This window comes from Argiope bruennichi, chromosome 9 (genome assembly GCF_947563725.1).
Source record: "Argiope bruennichi chromosome 9, qqArgBrue1.1, whole genome shotgun sequence".
In the NCBI taxonomy this organism is placed as follows: Eukaryota; Metazoa; Arthropoda; class Arachnida; order Araneae; family Araneidae; genus Argiope; species Argiope bruennichi.
Genome location: NC_079159.1, coordinates 105667245 through 105687255, shown reverse-complemented (window position 1 = coordinate 105687255; position 20011 = coordinate 105667245). Strand labels below are relative to the sequence as shown.

The window sequence follows — 20011 nt, the reverse complement described above, 5'->3', positions numbered from 1 at the left end:
TATGAAATTTAAATTTTACAGAGTTCCTTTGGCTCTAAGGATTCATATTCTGCGAAATATTCTTGACACTTCAACTTTTAAATAAATAAATAAAAGTTTCTATCTTCTGCGTTCAAATCTGACCGATTTATGAAGTTTTTACATATCAATTTTAGAACAATCAACATTTTCATAATCATAAGCTAATCACTGTCCAGAAACCCTGGGAGAAGATTGGCGTATCTTCTTTGAGGCGGTCGATGAAGTGGTCAGTTTTTATCACCAGCTTTTACAGAAGAGTGATATTCAAATTTCATAAATTAGTCAGTTTTAGTAATTGATTCAGTTGATACGAGTTCAATAATTTTTATTTAAAATATTGGTGTCTCAAGAATATTTTGTTAAATATGATTAAAAAGGCAGAGGACCTATGTAAAAACTTAAAATTCGTGATTCATCGGTGCATTTAATGAGTCAATAAATGTTCCTATGAATTACGAATTTTAAATTTTAAAATGAACAGAATTTTTAAATGAACAAAATAATTATACTTTATGTAACTTTAGACCATTTTATTGGCAGATGTATGCCCCAAATTAGCTATTTTACGCCGATTAGAGTGCTTATCTTACATATATGTAAATATGTATTAAACCATGTTTGCCTTAAATTAAACTGTTTTATTGAATTAATAATATAGATATTGTAAAACATCATAGAAAACTTTTCTTCCATTTACTTTTTAGAAAATAACATTTCAATTTTTGTCACTTCATGCAGACACGTACTGAAAATTACACTTTTATATATTTAATTTGCAATAATAGAACAATCAACATTTTCAGAATCTAGGCCAACCCCTTTTGAGATACACTGGGATATTATTGGCTTCTTTGAGACGGTTGACGAAGTGATCTAAAAACGTTCGTTTTTATGAAATAGTGATACTGAAATTTCCATAAACCACCAGTATTTATTGACTCAATTTAAGTAGAATATAATTATTTATTTCACTTAGACCATTTGTTAGCAGATGTATATCTATGAATAAAGATTTACAAATTAGCTTCGATTGGAGTAAATGTCTGTAGATATTAAACAATATTTGCCTTAAATAAAACTGTTTCATTGAATTAATAATATTGGTACTGGAAAAGATGACAGAAAACATTTCCTTGCATTTACTTTTCAAAAAACATCACATTTCATACACACACGTGCTGAAAAATTACACATTCCAAGATTTAATTCTCAGTAACAGTTAACTTATATTTGAATTTGAGCATTTATCAATGTGGTGGTAAAACGTTGATAAAAGCTAATTTTTTGTCAGGCACGCGAAACGTGCTCGTGCAGATTAAATTGTATTTTTATTTTATGGGAAATAAATTGTTAAAAATATTGTTAAAATATTTTTAATTCATTAAAAATAGAAATTTAATTTGCAAGTAAAAACATTTGTACCATTAAAAAGATAATTTTTTGAATTTCAATTTGATGTAAAAATCATTTTTGTGCGATAATATTTTTGGAAGTTATCGCGAAAAAAAGCCAAAATTTCACTTATTTTTTAATTAATTAAGATTCTAATTAAAAATAAAAAAATCGCTCCGAGGTGCACATTTCCGACCACCAAGGTTCCCATATGCCAAATTTGGTAGCTGTAGATCAAATGGTCTGGCCTGTAGAGGGCCAACACAAACACATACATTGAGCTTTATTATAAATATAAATATAGATTTATTAGAAAATTGCAACCGCAGACGAGCGGTCATCTTGTTAAATATCTCGGATATGATTGCCATAGATTAATTAATGAGAACTGTAATAGAAAATCTAGTATACATTGGCAGAGTATTCTGGAAATAATAAAAATCATTATTTGTGTTACACTTTAGATATAAATATATAATAACATTAAAATTTTTATTTCCTATCAGTGGGATTTTCATTAAGCATAATGTTTTCGAACCTTCAAATCAAAACTACCCATTGAATTTGATTTGAAAAAAAATAATGTTCCAATAGAAAAAAAGGGGTCATATCGTATACAAAACAAAAATTATGCTGAAAGAAAATATCAGTAATAATCTTTAACTGAAGTACGAATATTATGAATCAACATAATTATAAAATAATAAAATGTTAGATCTCAGCTCATCAACCTTTGTTACAATCCATCATACGCTAATATAAATGGAATGTGAAGTTTTCGATTACAACAAGTTTTATTTATATTGAACTTTATGCGCACATTAATTTAGCACAGTCTATTAAATATATATATAAAAAAACAGCTTGTTTCAGTTGTTAGACATCAAATTGAAATTTTGCATCCAATAATGACGCCAACCAATAGGGCGGCAATATTTTGCTCAGCATTACAAAGGGTGGTGGGCGATTATATTGTAGACTTTCATTTCATGGAGCCTGTCTTGAAAACAATGAAATTAACAACAATTGACTGGATGGTTATTTGAATAAAGGCTAACCATATACAACTTGTTCAACATAAGGTATTAATTTCCAAAAACGCTCACATTTTCCTTTCTGTTTAGCATAGTTTCATAAATTTATTTGATACGGAATACCCAAATAATGTTTCATTGCTTTTAAACCTCAAATAAATCAAAGCAAATAATTTGTTTTAAATAATAATTAAAATTGATTAAAAATTCTAAAAAAAAAGGATTTCGAATTTTTTGAAATTTTTAACCATTGCATTTTTAGAAGATTCCATTTCATGTTCAATAAAATATTCACAATCACACAAGGATTCAATTAGATCCTTCTTTCTAAAAAAATCCCATACATTAATTCAATCAAAGACAACAGATACTTTAAAATAACCTCTGCCACATGTAACTTTTTATTTTCTGGTTTCTGATACGTTGGAACCATTCTTTTACAGTATATAATTTCCGAATTTTTTTTTCCTCCGAGTCCGACTGGGAGGTATCGGGTGTCAAAGGAAGATGGATTACAGAACGCCTCTTCGGCGTAACTCGAGTTCAAGTCAAATGATCTATTGCAAATTCTACTACTGTCTACACGAATCCCTTCAATTCCCAACTACCTTCCAAACGCCGACGACAAAAATAGATGCAAAAATAAAACAAGCAATGTGTGTACGCAAGAGCACCCATAACACATCCGGGAGTTAACCACCATTTTGTTCATAATCCCTCTATGGAGTAGAGGAATTCTATACTTCTAAAAGACTATTTTTAAATCCACACAGCAGCATAGTTGATGTCTGTGAAAATCTCGGTTTTTCACTTTTTGTTATCTGAGTTCTGGTTAGACTAAACGCAAATGACATAATAGGGGTGGACTGGGCGAGAAAATAAGTACACTTTCTCCCCTAACTTGCATTTAGAATATTTTGGATGCACGCGTGTTATTCAAAAATGACACCTGTCGTCTGTTTGTGCTGGGACGGACTGCAGCCCACCTGTTGCTTCTGCAATAAATCACGGAGTGGAAAGTGCAACCAATCGTGAAAAGAGAGCCAATTCGTGATTGCTTTGGACGATTATAAATGCTTCTCTTGAGCATCTAATGGGGGGATTAGTTCGCGGCTATGCGATTTGGAAAACAATTTTTACTCGTTCCCACCTGCGCCGTGCATCCCCCCTCTTCTAAACATAGAGAGAGATACTACATTCAGTATTCACCTACCTCTTTCTAAGAATGCAAAATGATTTGTAAAAATGGTCTCATGGTTTGATTGCTCGATACCATATATAAGTTGTTCAAGATAAATAGATGGTAATCTATAAGAAATTTCTGATATCGGTATATTTATCAATTTTTTTCGCTGCGAAATAAAATGAGGGGGAAATTTTTAGAATATTTTTATTTGAATTGTACAGTACACACCCGAGTATCCTACCTAATGTGGTGGAAGGACTGGTCAGATAACAAAAAAGCCGAATAGGCCGGAGTTCTCTGAATTCACTTGTTTGCCCACCAATACTAGAAGACAAAATTTTTATAGAAAAATTCGCTGTTATAATACGTATTAGAGTGCCCCATAAGTTCCTTTCCTTTTTCTAATATAAAATGAATGCACAATATTTACCGTTTAAGATATTATTTATTTTGTTATATAAGAACCCTTTTGCTCTATTACCTTCTTCCATCTCTCAGGAAGCCTCATTATTTCTTCTTTCCGAAATTGTTGTGTTTTGGATAAGAAATAATCCTCTAGGTGCGCTTTTATTTCGTTGATGGATTTAAAGCACTTATTGCGAAGATAATTTTTTAAGGACAGAAAGAAGTAATAATCAGATAGAGGGAGATCTGGAGAGTATGCAGGATGCGATAAAACATCCCAATCAAACTGTAAGAGCTTCTCTCTTACGATTAATGCAATATGTGGTCTCGCGTTGTCATGATGAAATACAAAGCCTCGTCAATTCATTAATTCTGGCCGTTTTTTTTTTTTTTTTTTTTTTTTTTGCTATGGCAGTTTTTAATTGATCCAGTTGATGACAGTAATTCGTAGAATTTATTGTTTCACCTTGAGGAAGGAGCACGTAGAAAATGAAGCCTTTCCAATCCCACCAAATGGACAAAAGAACTTTTTTGGGGTGTAGTCCTGGCTTTGCGACAATTGAAGACCTATTGTCCTTACACCTAGTGCATTTTCTATTCACATTTTCATATAAAATCCGTTTCGTCTCCAGTGACAAGCCTCTTTAAAATGATAGGTGAAAAAAACTTTTGGAACATCATAATATTTTTATTTATAATGTTTATTTATATGTTTATTTTAATTGTACAGTGTACTCCCGAATATCCGACCTAATGAGATGGAAGGACTGACCTGGTAACAAAGAAGCCGTATAGCCTTGAGTTCTATGAATTCATTTGTTTGCGCACAAATACCAGAAGACAAATATTTTATAGCTAAATTCACTGTTATAATATGTATTTTTTCTCTTCTAAGTTCTATGCCCCCCATTTATCTTAAGCCTCGTAGAATGTGAACGCGGCCGCCGCCCGGTGAATCATACAAGCAGTTGCCGGTAACGTGCCGAGTTAAAACAGAAAGCTCTGTACTGGGAGTTTATATATGCTTATATAATGCATTGCAGTTTTCAAGAATTAGAGAAAAAGTAAGTTAAAGCATATAAACTGTTCGCATTTAAACATAAACTCTGCATTGCCTAACTTAAATTAGGAAATATAAACAAAACATTAACGTAAATCGTTGGCCTGATTCTTAAGAAAAATGGCTCAAATTGATTTTATTTTTCACTAATAAATGATATGAAACATATGAAAAGGTAACCCTAAGATAAAAGTCAAAACTTACAGTTTTTAGGTTTTAAAAAAGTTCTTAATAGATGATTTAATAGACGCCTTGCCTTCCTCATTTAATTACGATAAAAGAAAACTGTGCCCTGATAGAACGGAAGCCGAATAGTCGCGAACCGGACATCGGGAGTGTACTGTATTATACTTACTCTATTGTTTAACATATTATCTCAATAATTTAAAAATTCTGTCTCCGTATAAAACGATTTTTTGTCTATAAAAGCTGTAGTACTTTTTTCCTATAATAGAAGGACCCTTGCTGCAAAACAAATGTTATAAAATAATTGAGGTTGTCGATATTTGAAAAGAAGTTAAAAATAAATAAGAAAGAAGTTGAACTTAAATAAGAAGGATTTGATTATTTAAATTCATTTCATTTCCAGGCGCCTATTGGCGAATCATTCGCCAAATTGGACATAAAATTCCAAAAATATATTAGTCAATTGTTGACTGAGGGAACTTTTAAAAGCAAAACAAGAACTAAAACGCAACTTTTAATTTAAAAAAAAACAATATATGCTGATATTCACGAATAGCATTTGCTAAAACAGGGTAAAATGAATTAAAAAATATATATATATATATATATTTTTTTCATAGCAAATGAAAATTACAATGAAAAAATTTTAAGAACACTTCGAAAATCATCTAAATATTTTTACAGGTCAGAATGTTACATTGAGTATTTTTACTACTAATAAAAATGAATAAATATGTGTTAGTTCTAAATATGTGTTATAATAATGTGTGTTAATAAATATGTGTTATGTGTGAATAAATATGTGTTAGTATCTAAAACAAACAAATGTAGCACAGATATACTTTGGAAGGGGAAACGTGTACTTCGGAGCGGTTTCTTCAAAAATTTAGTAAGAATTTTAATTAAAAAAAATTAAGAAAAATTTTGGCTTGTTTCGGCCATAACTGCAAAAAGTATGGCAGGACAAAAATACTTTGTCGATAGTCTTAAGATTCAAAAAATTATCTTTTTAATTATACCAATTTAATAGTCTTGCAAATTTTTCTGAAGTGTTAAAATCGTTTGTCTAATTTTTAACAATAGATAACATTGGCCAACTGAAACTCAAACCATTTTCATCGTTCTATCGAATATTTAACTAGGTGACTTATGATATGGGTGACTAGGTGATCACCTAGATGACTAGGTGATATGGGCGAATTACCTGATGTATAAGAAAGTGAAATTTGCGTACTATAAAAGAAGGTAGGTGAACGGACAATTAAGTTTTTAAATGCTGTGATGACATGGGACTCGACTTCATTAGGAAGGTTCATATACACATAATGAACAACAGAACAGGTGCTAGGCTATTAAACTGACACGGTATTAATTTTTGTCACAATCTGTATATTAAAAATATTTTTGGAGGGGGGGGGATCATTAATATTAAGTTATATAAAAGAAATTTATTTGAAAGTAAATATAATCAAAATTTCTGTAGATCCAGCTGGTCGTCAAAGACAGCTAGCTGCTATTTGGAAAATAAAAAGTAAACGATAAATCACAATAATCAAATTTTTCAACAAATTCCTGCTTTTTACTAATTTTTTCCTTTTGTGTGTGAGCAAGTACATAAAAAGACCATCCACAATTGAAAAGTGAGCTTATTATTTTCTCAAATTCACATATGAAACTTATTTTGGAGCTGGTTTGATCTTATTTTTGACCTATTCATGTTTTACGTTTTGATTTTTTTTAACTCTTTGCACTCGGATGGTGACTTTCACTCACCATTCAAGACGATACATTATTTTGACGTTTTATTTATTTATTTGATTTTGATTGTTAAAAATACCCGCAGAGTGATAAGAAGACACTAATTAATTAAACGGGAGAATTCAACAGTTACGTATATTTATTTTTCGGAGCAATGCACAAGTATTTGCATTGGGAGAATAAATATACATCGAATTACTTTTCCGAGTGAAAAGGGTTAAATTTAGGAATAACAACTCAAAAACGTCAATAAATATGACGACTGATTATCCTGTAATAATGAAAGCCAGAAAGAAAGAATCTATATGTATGGAAATTATGTCAAAATTAGCAAAAAAATATCTCCTTTCATGGTTATTTTTGTTCTTTTTATAATCATTATTTCAATTAAGTTTAAGAAATAGAAAAAAAAATCCAGAAAATTTCGTTTTTTAAAAAAATTCTATTTATTTTAAACAGGCAAAATATTTGATTTTCATCTTTGAAATTTTAAATAATAAGTGACTATATAACAACAAATAAGGCTTATTTTTATTTAATGGAACCACTTGTTCATTCTCTTTTATATGCCACTTCAATACTTTGTTGCAATTTGCTTCATTCTGAATAGGGTTGAAAACCTATCGCACAAAAGCAGCAAGAGCAGCTGCACGCTCCAGAAACAAGAAAAATCTTTTCATACTGAACTTGAATAATTCTTTCATTCATGATTAATGGACGAGCAAAATGCGATTAGTAACTTAAGGACCCTGTTTATAACCACTTGACACTTAAACTTCGGAAAGAAGCTCCGCGATTCCAGGTTCAAGCGAAAGGTCCTCTTTTGGAACGCAGAAAGCAATTGCAGACGATTTTAACAGGGCATTCTTTTGTTAGGGCAGACGATTTTGACTTCAAGGACATTGTAAAAGAACTTCAGAATTTTATCGTTTCCCTCTTACTAAGCTGTTAAGTGTTTTATTAATAATAAATTATTAGTTTCTTAACTGAATTTAATAGTTTCAAAACACTTTCAAAATGTAATCGGATTATTTTTAGCCCATGGCAGTGTAATGTCATTTTTGTTTTAATTATTAAAATATTTCGAAGTGGAAAAAAAAAATAGAAAGAGAGAGCTTTATAAAGCTTTTTCCTTATGAACGTTCTTTTAATAATCTAAGGTATATTTATCATACCTATGTATTTGTTTGATAGTTGAATGTATAAAAGATAAATTTATGCAAGTAAATTTTAAATAATGGAATATTAATTAAGATTATATAAGTCTTGGGTTATTAAATTTTCACCAATAGTCAAATAATTAATTTCTAATTCTTAATATAAATGAATTTTTTTTTTTGCTATTATTTTATATAAAAGATTCATTTCAGGGTAAACAACTTATGCTTTCATGGGAAAAGAGTTTTATGAGGGTTTGGTTAATGAATATATTACATGACACAACACTCCCATAAAAATCAAATTAAGCAGAACTTAATTTGACGTTTATTGGAGTATTGGATAGCTTAGAAAATCAATGGAAAAAAAATTAATGCAAGATTGTATTGCTTGATTTTTATATCTACATTCAATTGTGTATCAAATCAGTCAAATTTGTCAGCAGAGTCTATTTATTTGAGTGTGTAGTGAATAGCTTATAAGCCAGTTAACAACTACGCTGCACGAGCAATTGTCATGTTACTGAACTTCGAACCACAACGTCCCAGGTTCTATCCTCGCTCATCCCAATACGCCACAAGTGTATGTTAATGCGAAGGTTCCCAAAACGTGACAAATTGGATCATCAAATTTTTGTTTATGATTTCGTTTTTATCAAAATTTTGGATTTGCTTGAAATTTTGGTAAAAATATAACAAAAAGGAGAGGTATACTGCTTTAAAATAAACATTTGATTATTTCCACTTAACGACGAAAGTTAACCCTTAGCACTCGGGTGACTCCTCACGGGCACCATTCAAGACGGTGCATCACTTTGAAGCTTTATTTATATATTTTTCAATTTTAATTGTTAAAAATGCCTATAGAATGTTAAAAAGACGTAAATTAATTTTTCGGGGAAATTCGACTTAAAACAATTATATATATATATATTTTTTGGAGCAAGGAACGAGCCCTCGTACTAAGTGAATAATTATGCATCGAATTTCTTTTCAGAATGCAAAGGGTTAACAAAAAACGTGCCATAATGTGCAAGTATAAAGAAAGTTAAGAACACCTTTCACTGATTTTCTTAGCTGCTAAAATGGGCAAATAACAATGATCAACATTTTTCTAATTTTCGTTCATGTGCTAATTGTTTTTTTAATACATTCTTAATTGTTTTTCTATAGGAAATAAGAGAAAGAAGTGTAATTCGTTAAGGAAAGAAATCTTGTAAAATTGGTTTTGATGAATCTTTACGCTTTAGACCTCCTGAATAAAAAAACACATTTTTGGAATTATGTCTGTTTGTGGAAACAATAACTCAAAGCTAGACGACTGAAATTTCGTATATGAACTTAAGACCTAATCTAAAGAATTCTATCGAATTTTGAACGAAATCCATCAAAGAATTCCCCGTCTATCTGCCTCCATGTTGTTGTTTCTTATTTCACTTGCCATGGACAAGCCCGTTACGAAGACAGCGAATTTTAAGCCGGTGGGGGAGCGTCTCTTGTTTTTATAGTAGCGCCATCTAGGGCCAAGAGAACGACTTAGCTACACACACGTCACAACTCTTTATACGGGCCGGACTTCATTCACGCATTTCATTTACTCATCCACAGATCGTAATTTAGACCTGAATCAGAGAACGATCACCCCTGATCCAGTACCCCCAGTGATATTACTCTCAACATGGATGACTTTGTGACCACGACAGATTTATACGCGCGTCAGCCACCAAGCACGCGGGGAATCTTCGGCCGGCGGGGTTCGAACTCGCAACCTCGCGAATCCAAAGCTTTACCAACCAGGCTATTCCGGTCTATCTGCCTGCATTTTACATGTTTGTAACGCAGTCTGTAAATAAAAAGCTAATGTATGTGGCATAGAAATCGCCCTTATTATTTATTGTCGACTGGCAACAGTCAAATGTAAACAAACAATCGCACGAATACGTTTCAGATCTCTCGGGTTCGAAAAAATTCATTTTTGGCAATATGGCTGCCAAATGCTGTAAACAAAAGAAAAACATTTTGAACTACATGGATGAAATTTAATAATTGGACTTAACATAGAATTTGTATATTTCAGTCAACTTTTGAAGGAAATAGAATCATAGTAAATATATTTGTCCGAGTGCAAATGAACGTAATAATTATTACAAAACGTAAAGAGCTAGATTGATGAAATTTGATACATGGCTTCAACTTCTAAGGAAAAGATTTGCATCAAATATAGAACTAAATCTGCTAAATTCGCCAATTTGTCCATTTGTATAAAGTAAACTTTGCAACAGTGTTTACAATGATTTAGAGAAACGGAATTGAGTAATCCTTTTCCAAAATGAAATTTCTGTGTCAATTTTGATATCAATCGGCCTGGCAAAAAAAACCCCCCTTCAAAATGCATTATGGTGAACCTTATAAGCCAGATAACAACTACGAAACACGAGTAATTACTTTTGTCTTGTGGTCTTGTTACTCGGTTGCGAACCACAAGTTCCCAGGTTCTATCCTCGCTCAATTCAATCCGTTACCTCGGACGATGAACCTTCAACCTTCGTGCAGATGTTGTGGCGCCATCTACCCGTAGCAACCCAAAGTCGTCAGACTCGCTTGACGCAGCAACAGCAACCACTCACCCACACACGCTCGCCATAACACTTGGCGCTACTCAAATGGGTACAGGCGCATTAGACTCAACAGCTAATATATCACCACTCAACAGCCATATCGTTCTTCTCACCTCCGACTCACTGGAGGGAGAGTACTTTGGTGAACCTTATAAGCCAGATAACAGCTGCGAGACAAGAGTATTACTTTTCTCTTGTGGTCTTGTTACTCGGCTGCGAACCACAAGGTCCCAGGTTCTATCCTCGCTCATAACAATTCGCTACGCTTATTTCGTTTTTATCGCTATACTAATAAGCACAAACTTTCAGGCACAGGACTTTAAAAATAAAAATCTGAGTGCTTATGGCCTTGTTTAAGATCCACAATTTTTTCAGTGTGTGTGGGGGGGGGAAGTATGACACCTTATATTAGGGAGTAGAAGACCATTCTCTTTATTTCTCAATTGAATTAAAATTGATTGATCGAATTATTTAATCGCAACTGTTTATGAATGAAAAATAACTCTTAAAAGTATATGTGATTTGACATTAAATAAAGCGTGTCCCAAAATTAACGCAAGATTTGAATTTTCCAGCATTCGTGCAATAAAGTGTTAACAACCCTATTAAAAAAAAAGCACTTGACAACTGATAATTTAGGGTTAGTAAAATTGGAGCGTTAGAACAATGTGTTAACGCAAGATTTAAATTTTTAAAAAAGCAGGGTTTTTTTCTTTAAATTGTTATATTTTTATTAAATCGTAAAGTACATAGGATGAGGTTATGTATGGAATAATACATAGGGCAAATGGTCTCCAGGGCTTTGCAGGCACATATGCACTTTTTTGTCGGAATTTTCCATAACCATTTTGCATAAATGTTGCTGAATTTCTTTGATGCAGCTTTGAATCTCCTCCTTCAATGCGCATGCTTGTGGGCTTATTGGCATAGACTTTTGACCAAATAATCCCATAAAAAGAAATCCAGTGGTGTCAAATTTCCTGATCTAGGAGGCCAATTCTCAAATTTTTGAACTGTAGCCATCAGAATTTCATTATTTTTGAAATATTGTTCAAAAATGAAAACACATTGTTTTATCGTGTAACGATCCATTTTTACTATCAGCTGTTAAATGTTTCTTTAATAAGATTGCCAACACTTTGCTGCACTCATGGTGGAAAATTCAAAACTTGCGTTAATTTTGGGACAAGTTAATTCATTATAACTGTTTGCATTTAATTCTTTGAAAACAAAACCTACCGCCAAACAAAAGCAACTTTTTTTTTAAATAACTAGTTTGTAATGACCACTCTTAACAAGCAATAGCGAAGAAACGACCTGGTGAAACTGAGGGTTGTTTATTCTTTAGCAATTACTCGCACGCGAAATAAAGCTAAAAAATTCGAAGAAATGTCAAGCAGGTAATTTCGTTTTGATTTATGACAAATCTAATCACTCAGTTCCATCTTCTGTCTTTTTTACATCCTATAAATTCATGGCGAAATGTTTATTTTTTGTCATTATTTAATGACTATTGTCCTAGCATAGAAAATGTGTAACAGAGAAGATGAAACAAAAGAAAATTAAGAGCATCCATTAAAAGTGGAAGGCAACGTGGCTTGTAACAGATTCATCAGTAAAAAAATGAATCATTTTGATTGCAAAGTTAAATGATGATGTTGCATTTTAATCAAAACTAATTGGGAAAAAGGAATTAAATGTTTTTATTAATCATGTGAGAACATGATATTGTTTTGTTTTGGGATTTTTGAAGCATCAAAATACACGATCAGAAAATTGACGCTTTATGGCTTTTGAGGAATCAATTTTTCGCTTCTAGGGTTATTAGAAAATTATCAAGAAGGTTGTTACATTTGGCGATTTATCGCCTACAAAAAGTTACAACTTGGCGAGAATGCCCGCCATGTACCCGATTCTCCTGCCTGACCAATAAAGGGCAAGGCAGTAAGAAGTTATTGCCCGAAGAATATATATTTTTTTTAATTCTCAATTTTTTTTTAGCTGGCAAAAAAGTTTTGGAGTTCAAATGATTTTGAGATGGGGGGGGGGGAACCGTCGTTTACTAAATATAGACGAATGTGTAATCTGATAGTTTTGTGATTGTTTGAAACTAATTAAGACTCTTTTTTTTTACGAGAAAAAATTTTAGAACTCGATTCACTTTCAGTAAATGTTGGTGACTGCGAAATATAAGACATGTGAGAACATGACGTTTTTTTTTTTTTTTCTTTCTTTTATTGACACCACGTGTATTAAAAAAATAATATTATCACGTGATGACTTGAAATTTGCAATGGTAGATTTCAAACCTCTCTTTTTTTAAATCTTAAAGGTGTCCGATATATTACCATTAAAAATGCAATGGAACAATCAGGCAATCAAATTTCAAAGATTTGATTCTCCGCATTATTTTTGATTGCCAACAATTTATTAATACATTCAGCACTTCAAGTAATCGCTGATGGAAAGTTTATTTATTTATTTTTGCAATTAAACGTTGCAGATAATCACATTTCAATGAATCATTCGAATAACACAACCTATTATGTGACCTTTTGGAAAGTTTTAAGAGTAAACTTTCAAAATGATTGGATGAAAGTAAATTCAGAATTGAGCCTATAGTGACAGCGATGCAAGAACATGCATTAAAAGAACTAAACATTTTGAAATACAATACTAGTTGCTGCCTAGATGAAGGAAGTCTTTCAAAAAATGTTAAAAAAAAAGTGAATTAAAACAAATCAGAAACAATGAAGTAGTTAATAATAAAAATTTTCAAATAAATAAGAAAGTAAATAAATAATGAAAACAAGACAAAGGAACATAAAAATTGAATCTATTATTTTTACTTTAAGCTGATTCATCTATTGTCTATATAAATAAAATCACATGCAGGTGAATTAAAAATAGAAAAAAATCGGAAATAAAATTATTCAGATAAATTATTCATTAATGCATTTGTTTTTAAAAATTAAATCTAAAAATTTTTACAACTTATTTACTAATAAATACAAAAGCGTTTAACCCCTTAATCGTCGTGTATCATAAGGCCATTCAATATTAATAATTAATGCTATAATTCGATTCAAAATCCTGCATTATCCGCAAAAACCTGAAGCATTTTATGGATTACAACTGAAATCAATAAAAAAGAACATATCTGTAAAGGGATTGGGGGGTTTGCATTCCAATTTGATGATAAAAAAATGTAAGACGGTTTAGGCGGTTAGTTAAATTACAGGATACTTCTTTGGAAACGGTAACAATTTATCAAAGAATCAGTGAATCGAAAATTGGAACTGTCCGAGGTAATCTAGGATGTTCTGTCGTTTTTTATCTTCACTAGTTTGGAAAGAAGAGTTTACTTTTATCCAAAATAAATTGTTTTAACAAATTCGTCTTTTTTAATTCTAGATGTTTGCTTACAAATAAAATTTACAACACACAATTGAAACTTGTTTATGTTTCGGTTAATTATCCTAGTTACCTAGAAATCCGGTGACATCAGAGGAGCGGTCATTTCTCGCTTCAAAATCTAATAAAACGGATGAGAATTATATGAAGTACAATCGCTTCGTTTTTGATTTGCTCTTCGTTCACTCTCATAATACTATCAAAAACTAAATATTAAGCTTTTGGAAGTCAGAACTGTACTTGCAGTCACATATCAAATGTGACCTATTTAAGTCACTGCGTTTTTGAATTATCGAGTTTATATTTTTCTGAAAATACAAGAGTTTGACCGACAGACGGTCAACCTCTTGTGGCCTAACATTTAACAGGTGTCTGAATTAGAGATATCAAATCTCTGTATCGAATTTTATCTGTCTAGCTCTTTTCGTTTTGTGGTAACTTATATTCGAACAGCCGGAGAGACAGACTTTTACTGAATGGATTTAGTTGAAAATTTGATAGAAATCTACAAATTTGGTGCAGTGACCGTATGCCAAATTTCATCCGTCAAGCGCAAAGTAATTTTGAGTTATGTTTTACACAAATCGACCGACAGACAGCGGACATTTTCCAAATGTATTGTTACGTCATGGCATGCAAGAGCGCCACCTACAACAAATGTGATCTTGTACATTCGAATGCTGTAACCCGTTGAAAGCGGTTGCACAAAATAAAGCCTGAATAACTACATAACGTCATCCGTATTTTCTTCTAATACATCCATTATTTAATCGACGATAACATGTATGTTTTACTAACTCGGGGGCCGGCGTCCTGGCCTAGGGGTAGCGCGACTTCCCCGTGATCTAGGCGTGCCGGGTTCGAGTTCTGGTTCGGGCATGGTTGTTCTCTTCCTTGTGCGTGAATGAGCCCCCTGTAAAAAGGGGTTGTGCAAGCGAGTGTGTGTGTGCTATCTTCATTTGAGCTAGAAGTCAGACTTCTGCCCTCGGGTGCTCAGGGGTCTTTACCCTCAGAAGCGCAAAAATTTGGCTTATAATCACACTACAAAAAAAACCTCTGGAAAGTCTAAAACATGGAGATTTGACAAAGTTTCGAGTTCGAATTTTTTGACGATTACAATATTTTCTCTATATTACACATACCGGAAAGTAAGAAATAGAAAATGATAAAAATAAAACAGTTTTGATATAACAATGTTGATATACTCCGAAACAGAAATCTGAATCTGAATACAATCATTTTTATAAACTCTCTCTCGTTTATCTCTTTGAACTTAACCATGAAGTACGTGATTGTTTCCAAAAAGAGATAAAATAGGGATTTTGTGATATTAAATCTAATCAATCAATCGAAATTGACACGAAGGTGTCATTTAATCGGTTACGGAAAAAAAAAAGACTTAAATGAATGTAGTTTAAAAATCAATACTAAAGAAATGTTTTAAATAAAATAATTATTTCAGCTGTTTATTTTTAACTCTTACCCATTTTCGTCAATTAGAAGAACGGTTTCTGTTCCGCTGCTACCTTTAGCGACAAGATCGCTGCCAAAAATGCCATAAACACCTGCAATCAAAATGAAAGACATTAGAGGGATATCAAATGAATAAATACAATAAACATCATAAACTATTATTTGAATAAATACAATGTTGGTGAAATCTTATACGTAAGAAATTTTCCTTCCGCTTTAAATATGCTTTCATTTTAAATTTTATAATTAAATTGAAATAAGTTGTGAAACTAGCAACTTTTTTAACGTGATAATGTTTATTAGCTTCTAACTGTAAACTGCATGATATTTCATATGATGCAATAATTATTCAAAGTGCTCGAAAAAGCAGACCTTTGTATCTAAACCAACCACATTTCTTAGTTAGTTGATTATTGTGTAGTTTGTACTCAATAAGAAAGTTTTTTTTTTTAATTTTAAGCAGGTTTCTAATTAAAAATCAATTCGAATTTTGCTAATTTCTAGTTTACTCAATAATTTCTAATTATAATATCTTGCAAGAATCATTTAAAAATTTTAAAATACTGATTCTCATCTTTTCCATAATATTAATTTTATTTCTCTATCATGTTTTCTCTAATTTTAATAAATTTTTCATCGAATTTTTAAAGTAAATTTTACACAAGTACGTACTGATTTTAGTACTGTTTTAGATATTGCATTGAATTCAAGCCCTTTGCAAAACTATTCAACTTTTAAAAAAATCTCTTTTACTTAATTTCACAAATTCTATGTCTTTAAAAATGGAATTATAATTGATTTTTCACTCGTTTCAAGAAAGTTTTCGAAAGTCAAGTTCTAAAAATTTGTGCAAGTAACAGTACAACAGAATATTTTAAGAATTTTAGGGCTGTTAAATGCCAATTAATGTGTTAATTAATCTAAAAATTAATTTTACAGATGTTAGGAAATCTCCATATTAATTTCATAATATTTGCTACCATGAAATTATAAAATATATTAAATATTAAATATTAGAATATAATAAAATTAAACATCGTTTTATTAGTGTAGTAAAAATTTGAAAATGATATTTTTAAATCGAAAATGGCGCAACATTATAAAGAAATTCAGACACAACGAAATTTCTTGATTTAATTTAGTTGTATTAATGTCACGTTTGAAAGCAACATAAGGAAAAGGAATTTTTGAATACGCATCGAAAGTTAAAATATATTATAAATACCATTACAATTCCAATATATGTATTTGATTAGGATTTCGTAGTTTTACATGGTTTGTTTTAAAACACATATTTATGAACATATTCATTAAATTCAGAAATTAAAAATATTAGAAGAGGATAAAAGTTTAAAAAAAATATTTGAAAAGAATTAAAATATTTAAAATTTTTAAAATAAAATCGTAAAATAGAAATATTACGGATACTACTCTAGTAGAATTTTAAATACTTAGATTATTTACAAATTATTATATTAATTATTTCTAGAAATTTAGAATATTAAAGAAAGTAATTTTTCCCTAGTGAAATTTTATATGATTGTTTAGGATATGGATAATTAAAAATAATCGCACTTTTTGCATATGGAGTTGCAGTACCAGCGTGACATTCCAATATTAAGCTTTGGTGTTTTACATATTTTTTTTAAAGTTACAATGAGTATCATACGAAATAAAGCCTAAAAGCTAGAAAATAATAAATATAAAAAATGGAACTACAAAAATTGTAAAAATATGAGACACAGAAAGCTAAGAAAAAGAACACAATGCACAATGAATATTATAATAAATATAAAAATTCAAAATACTCCTTATATAGAAAATTACATTCTAAATATGATTATGGTTCAAATTTACAAATGACTCTTCCGTTTGTGCCCCACACTTTTACGATTTTTGTTTTGACTTCTATATTTCATCTAATCATTTTTCCTTTTTTATATTCTAATAAAATATGTAAAAATTCTTTTATAGGTAGCCGAGGAAACAAGATTAAAGATACTATTGAAATATTGGATCATTTTCAATTGCTCAGAGTATTTGCGTGTTTTGATTTAGATAGTACTTACTTTCATCTGCCAGCTCCACTTTTAGGAACAACGGGTCACCCAATTCCACACCGGTAACATCTTGGTCAGTGGCATTGACGACACGTAAGCGAATAGGAGGGGTAGGCGCCACTGCCGTTACAGTGTGAGCCAAAGGTTTCATTTCCCTGGTAAATTAGAAAGCAAAAATTAATGGAAACAAAGAGTATGTGAGATAGTTATAGAGATAATTAGTAATAATTTTCTTCGTCACTTACTAGTCTATGTTAATCTCAGTTGCCAATGAAATTTTTTCATTTATTCGTATTTGTGTTAAAATCTTTATGGAGAGAATCCGAGGTGAAGAATAATAAGACATTTTATCTTAGAATGACTTAAGAATGCGTTTATAAACTTGATTTTTATTAATCGTAAAATCAAAAGTGTGTAAACATATGGCTTGAGTAGGTCTCACACAATGCACACGGATCATACTCAAATTTGCACTCACATTGATATAGGAAACATTAAGCAGCCATAAGAAGATAAGTAAAATATTATGTGGAGTGAAATTATTAGAATGCCATTTTGTACCGAAAATTAAACATTAAAAATAAAATATTGATGTATTTTCCCCTTTTTTGGTAGAAACTTTCGGAAGATTGATTGTTTCTATTCTGGGGGTACTGGGTCAGGGGTGATCGTTCTCTGATTCAGGTCTAAATTACGATCTGTGGTTGATTGAATGAAATGCGTGAATGAAGTCGGCCCCGTAAAAAGGGTTGTGACGTGTGTGTAGCTAAGTCGTTCTCTTGGCCCTAGTTGGCGCTAATTTAGAAACAAGAGGCGTTCCCCCCTCAGGCTTAAATCGGCTGTCTTCGAACAGCGGGCTTGTCCATGGCAAGTGCCATAAGAAACAACAACATAAAAATACTCTTTTTCAAAAACATCAAATATTTTCAAAACGAAACATCATTTGATAATAGTTAATATTGTTACACAACTTTTTGTGCATATACATAACTTTTATCCGGTCAAAAAATTTTAAAAATGGCAGTTAATAGGTTAAAAAAGTTTTTGTGGTATGTATTGTACAAATTTATTTTCAGAACTAGAGATGTTTACAATGAAGATAAAGAGGGAGAAAGAGAATACCATAGGAAATTTACGGGAATTGCAACAGGAAGTCAAACATCGAGAGAGTAAACACAAGGATATAAAAAAAAATAATAAGGGAACGTGCCTGCGCAAATTCGAAGTAATTGCTTGCTGCCCAAATGAGTCGCTAAAAGGACTTTGAACTTGGCCTTTTTTATTTTTTACCGAGAATCATATCATGATCTTCCTACTTCCCAAACACAACCCATACAGGGTCACCCCATTTCAGTCTGGCCCTTTCACTTTATTATTTTTCTTCTTGCTTCACACATACAAATTTTTTTTTTATTTCTTTTGCCTCCAAGTCTCTGCCTTCCAGATATAAATCAATGGATTCCGCGCCTCTTCTAACGAAAAAAGAAAATGGTAACCAAACTCAGTTGTGATTGGCATTCCAGTCCAATTTATTCGCAGTCGAAGTTTAATGAGGCAAATCCCAACAACAGTAATTATTCGCGGAGGTGACTGGACAGCAACTAGTTGTTTAAGTGTGATTCCATTTTTTAAGGTAGTGGACCTCTTGGTGAGCAAAGAGAAATGAAGCTATTTGATGGCAGAAATTGAGCCATGGCATTCCGTTGAGGATGATTAACTCGGCAATTAAAAAAAAAAGGAACGCATAAAAAAATGTGTCTCGTTCTATTGAGGTAAGGAAGGCAATAATTATGGTCATCGTAGTAAAGTTCATGATGGCCAACAAACGCTTATGTAAATAATATTGTAGAACTAATTTCTTTTTTTATAAACAAGTAATGGAAGACTTGTCGATTGGTCAGCTGTCGTTATAAAGTATCAACAGCGACTGGCTATTACAAGAGAAACAGGATAATAAACTGTATGGAGAACCACAGATAGCTTAGCGCTTATTTCAAAACTATTTCAATTTTTGTTTAGAGCTGGTTTATTACAGATGGTGAAGTAAAGCAAAGTTTAAAAAGTAATTGGTAAAATGAAAGTTAATATTCATTGTAAAATGATATTTAGTATTCAATATAAAAATTTATTGATAGCTGAGAATTTACTGTAAATACTTTCCATGATTTTAAAATGAGTAGAAACAATTTTATAAAAATTTTATCTTTATAAAATTGAACATTTAATATTATCCTGATATAATGGTTA

General features: G+C 31.3%; 1 protein-coding gene across 1 annotated transcript in view; it reads right to left on the bottom strand.

Moving 5' to 3' along the window:
- The window catches only part of LOC129984233 (uncharacterized), a 194712-nt gene that overhangs the window by 25581 nt on the left and 149120 nt on the right, over positions 1 to 20011 (bottom strand). The window contains exons 8-9 of the mRNA XM_056094065.1: positions 17774 to 17919; positions 15715 to 15796 (exon numbers count right to left, since the gene is read on the bottom strand). Coding sequence (XP_055950040.1) covers positions 15715 to 15796; positions 17774 to 17919 — 228 coding nt within the window. The remainder of the gene's footprint in view (positions 1 to 15714; positions 15797 to 17773; positions 17920 to 20011) is intronic.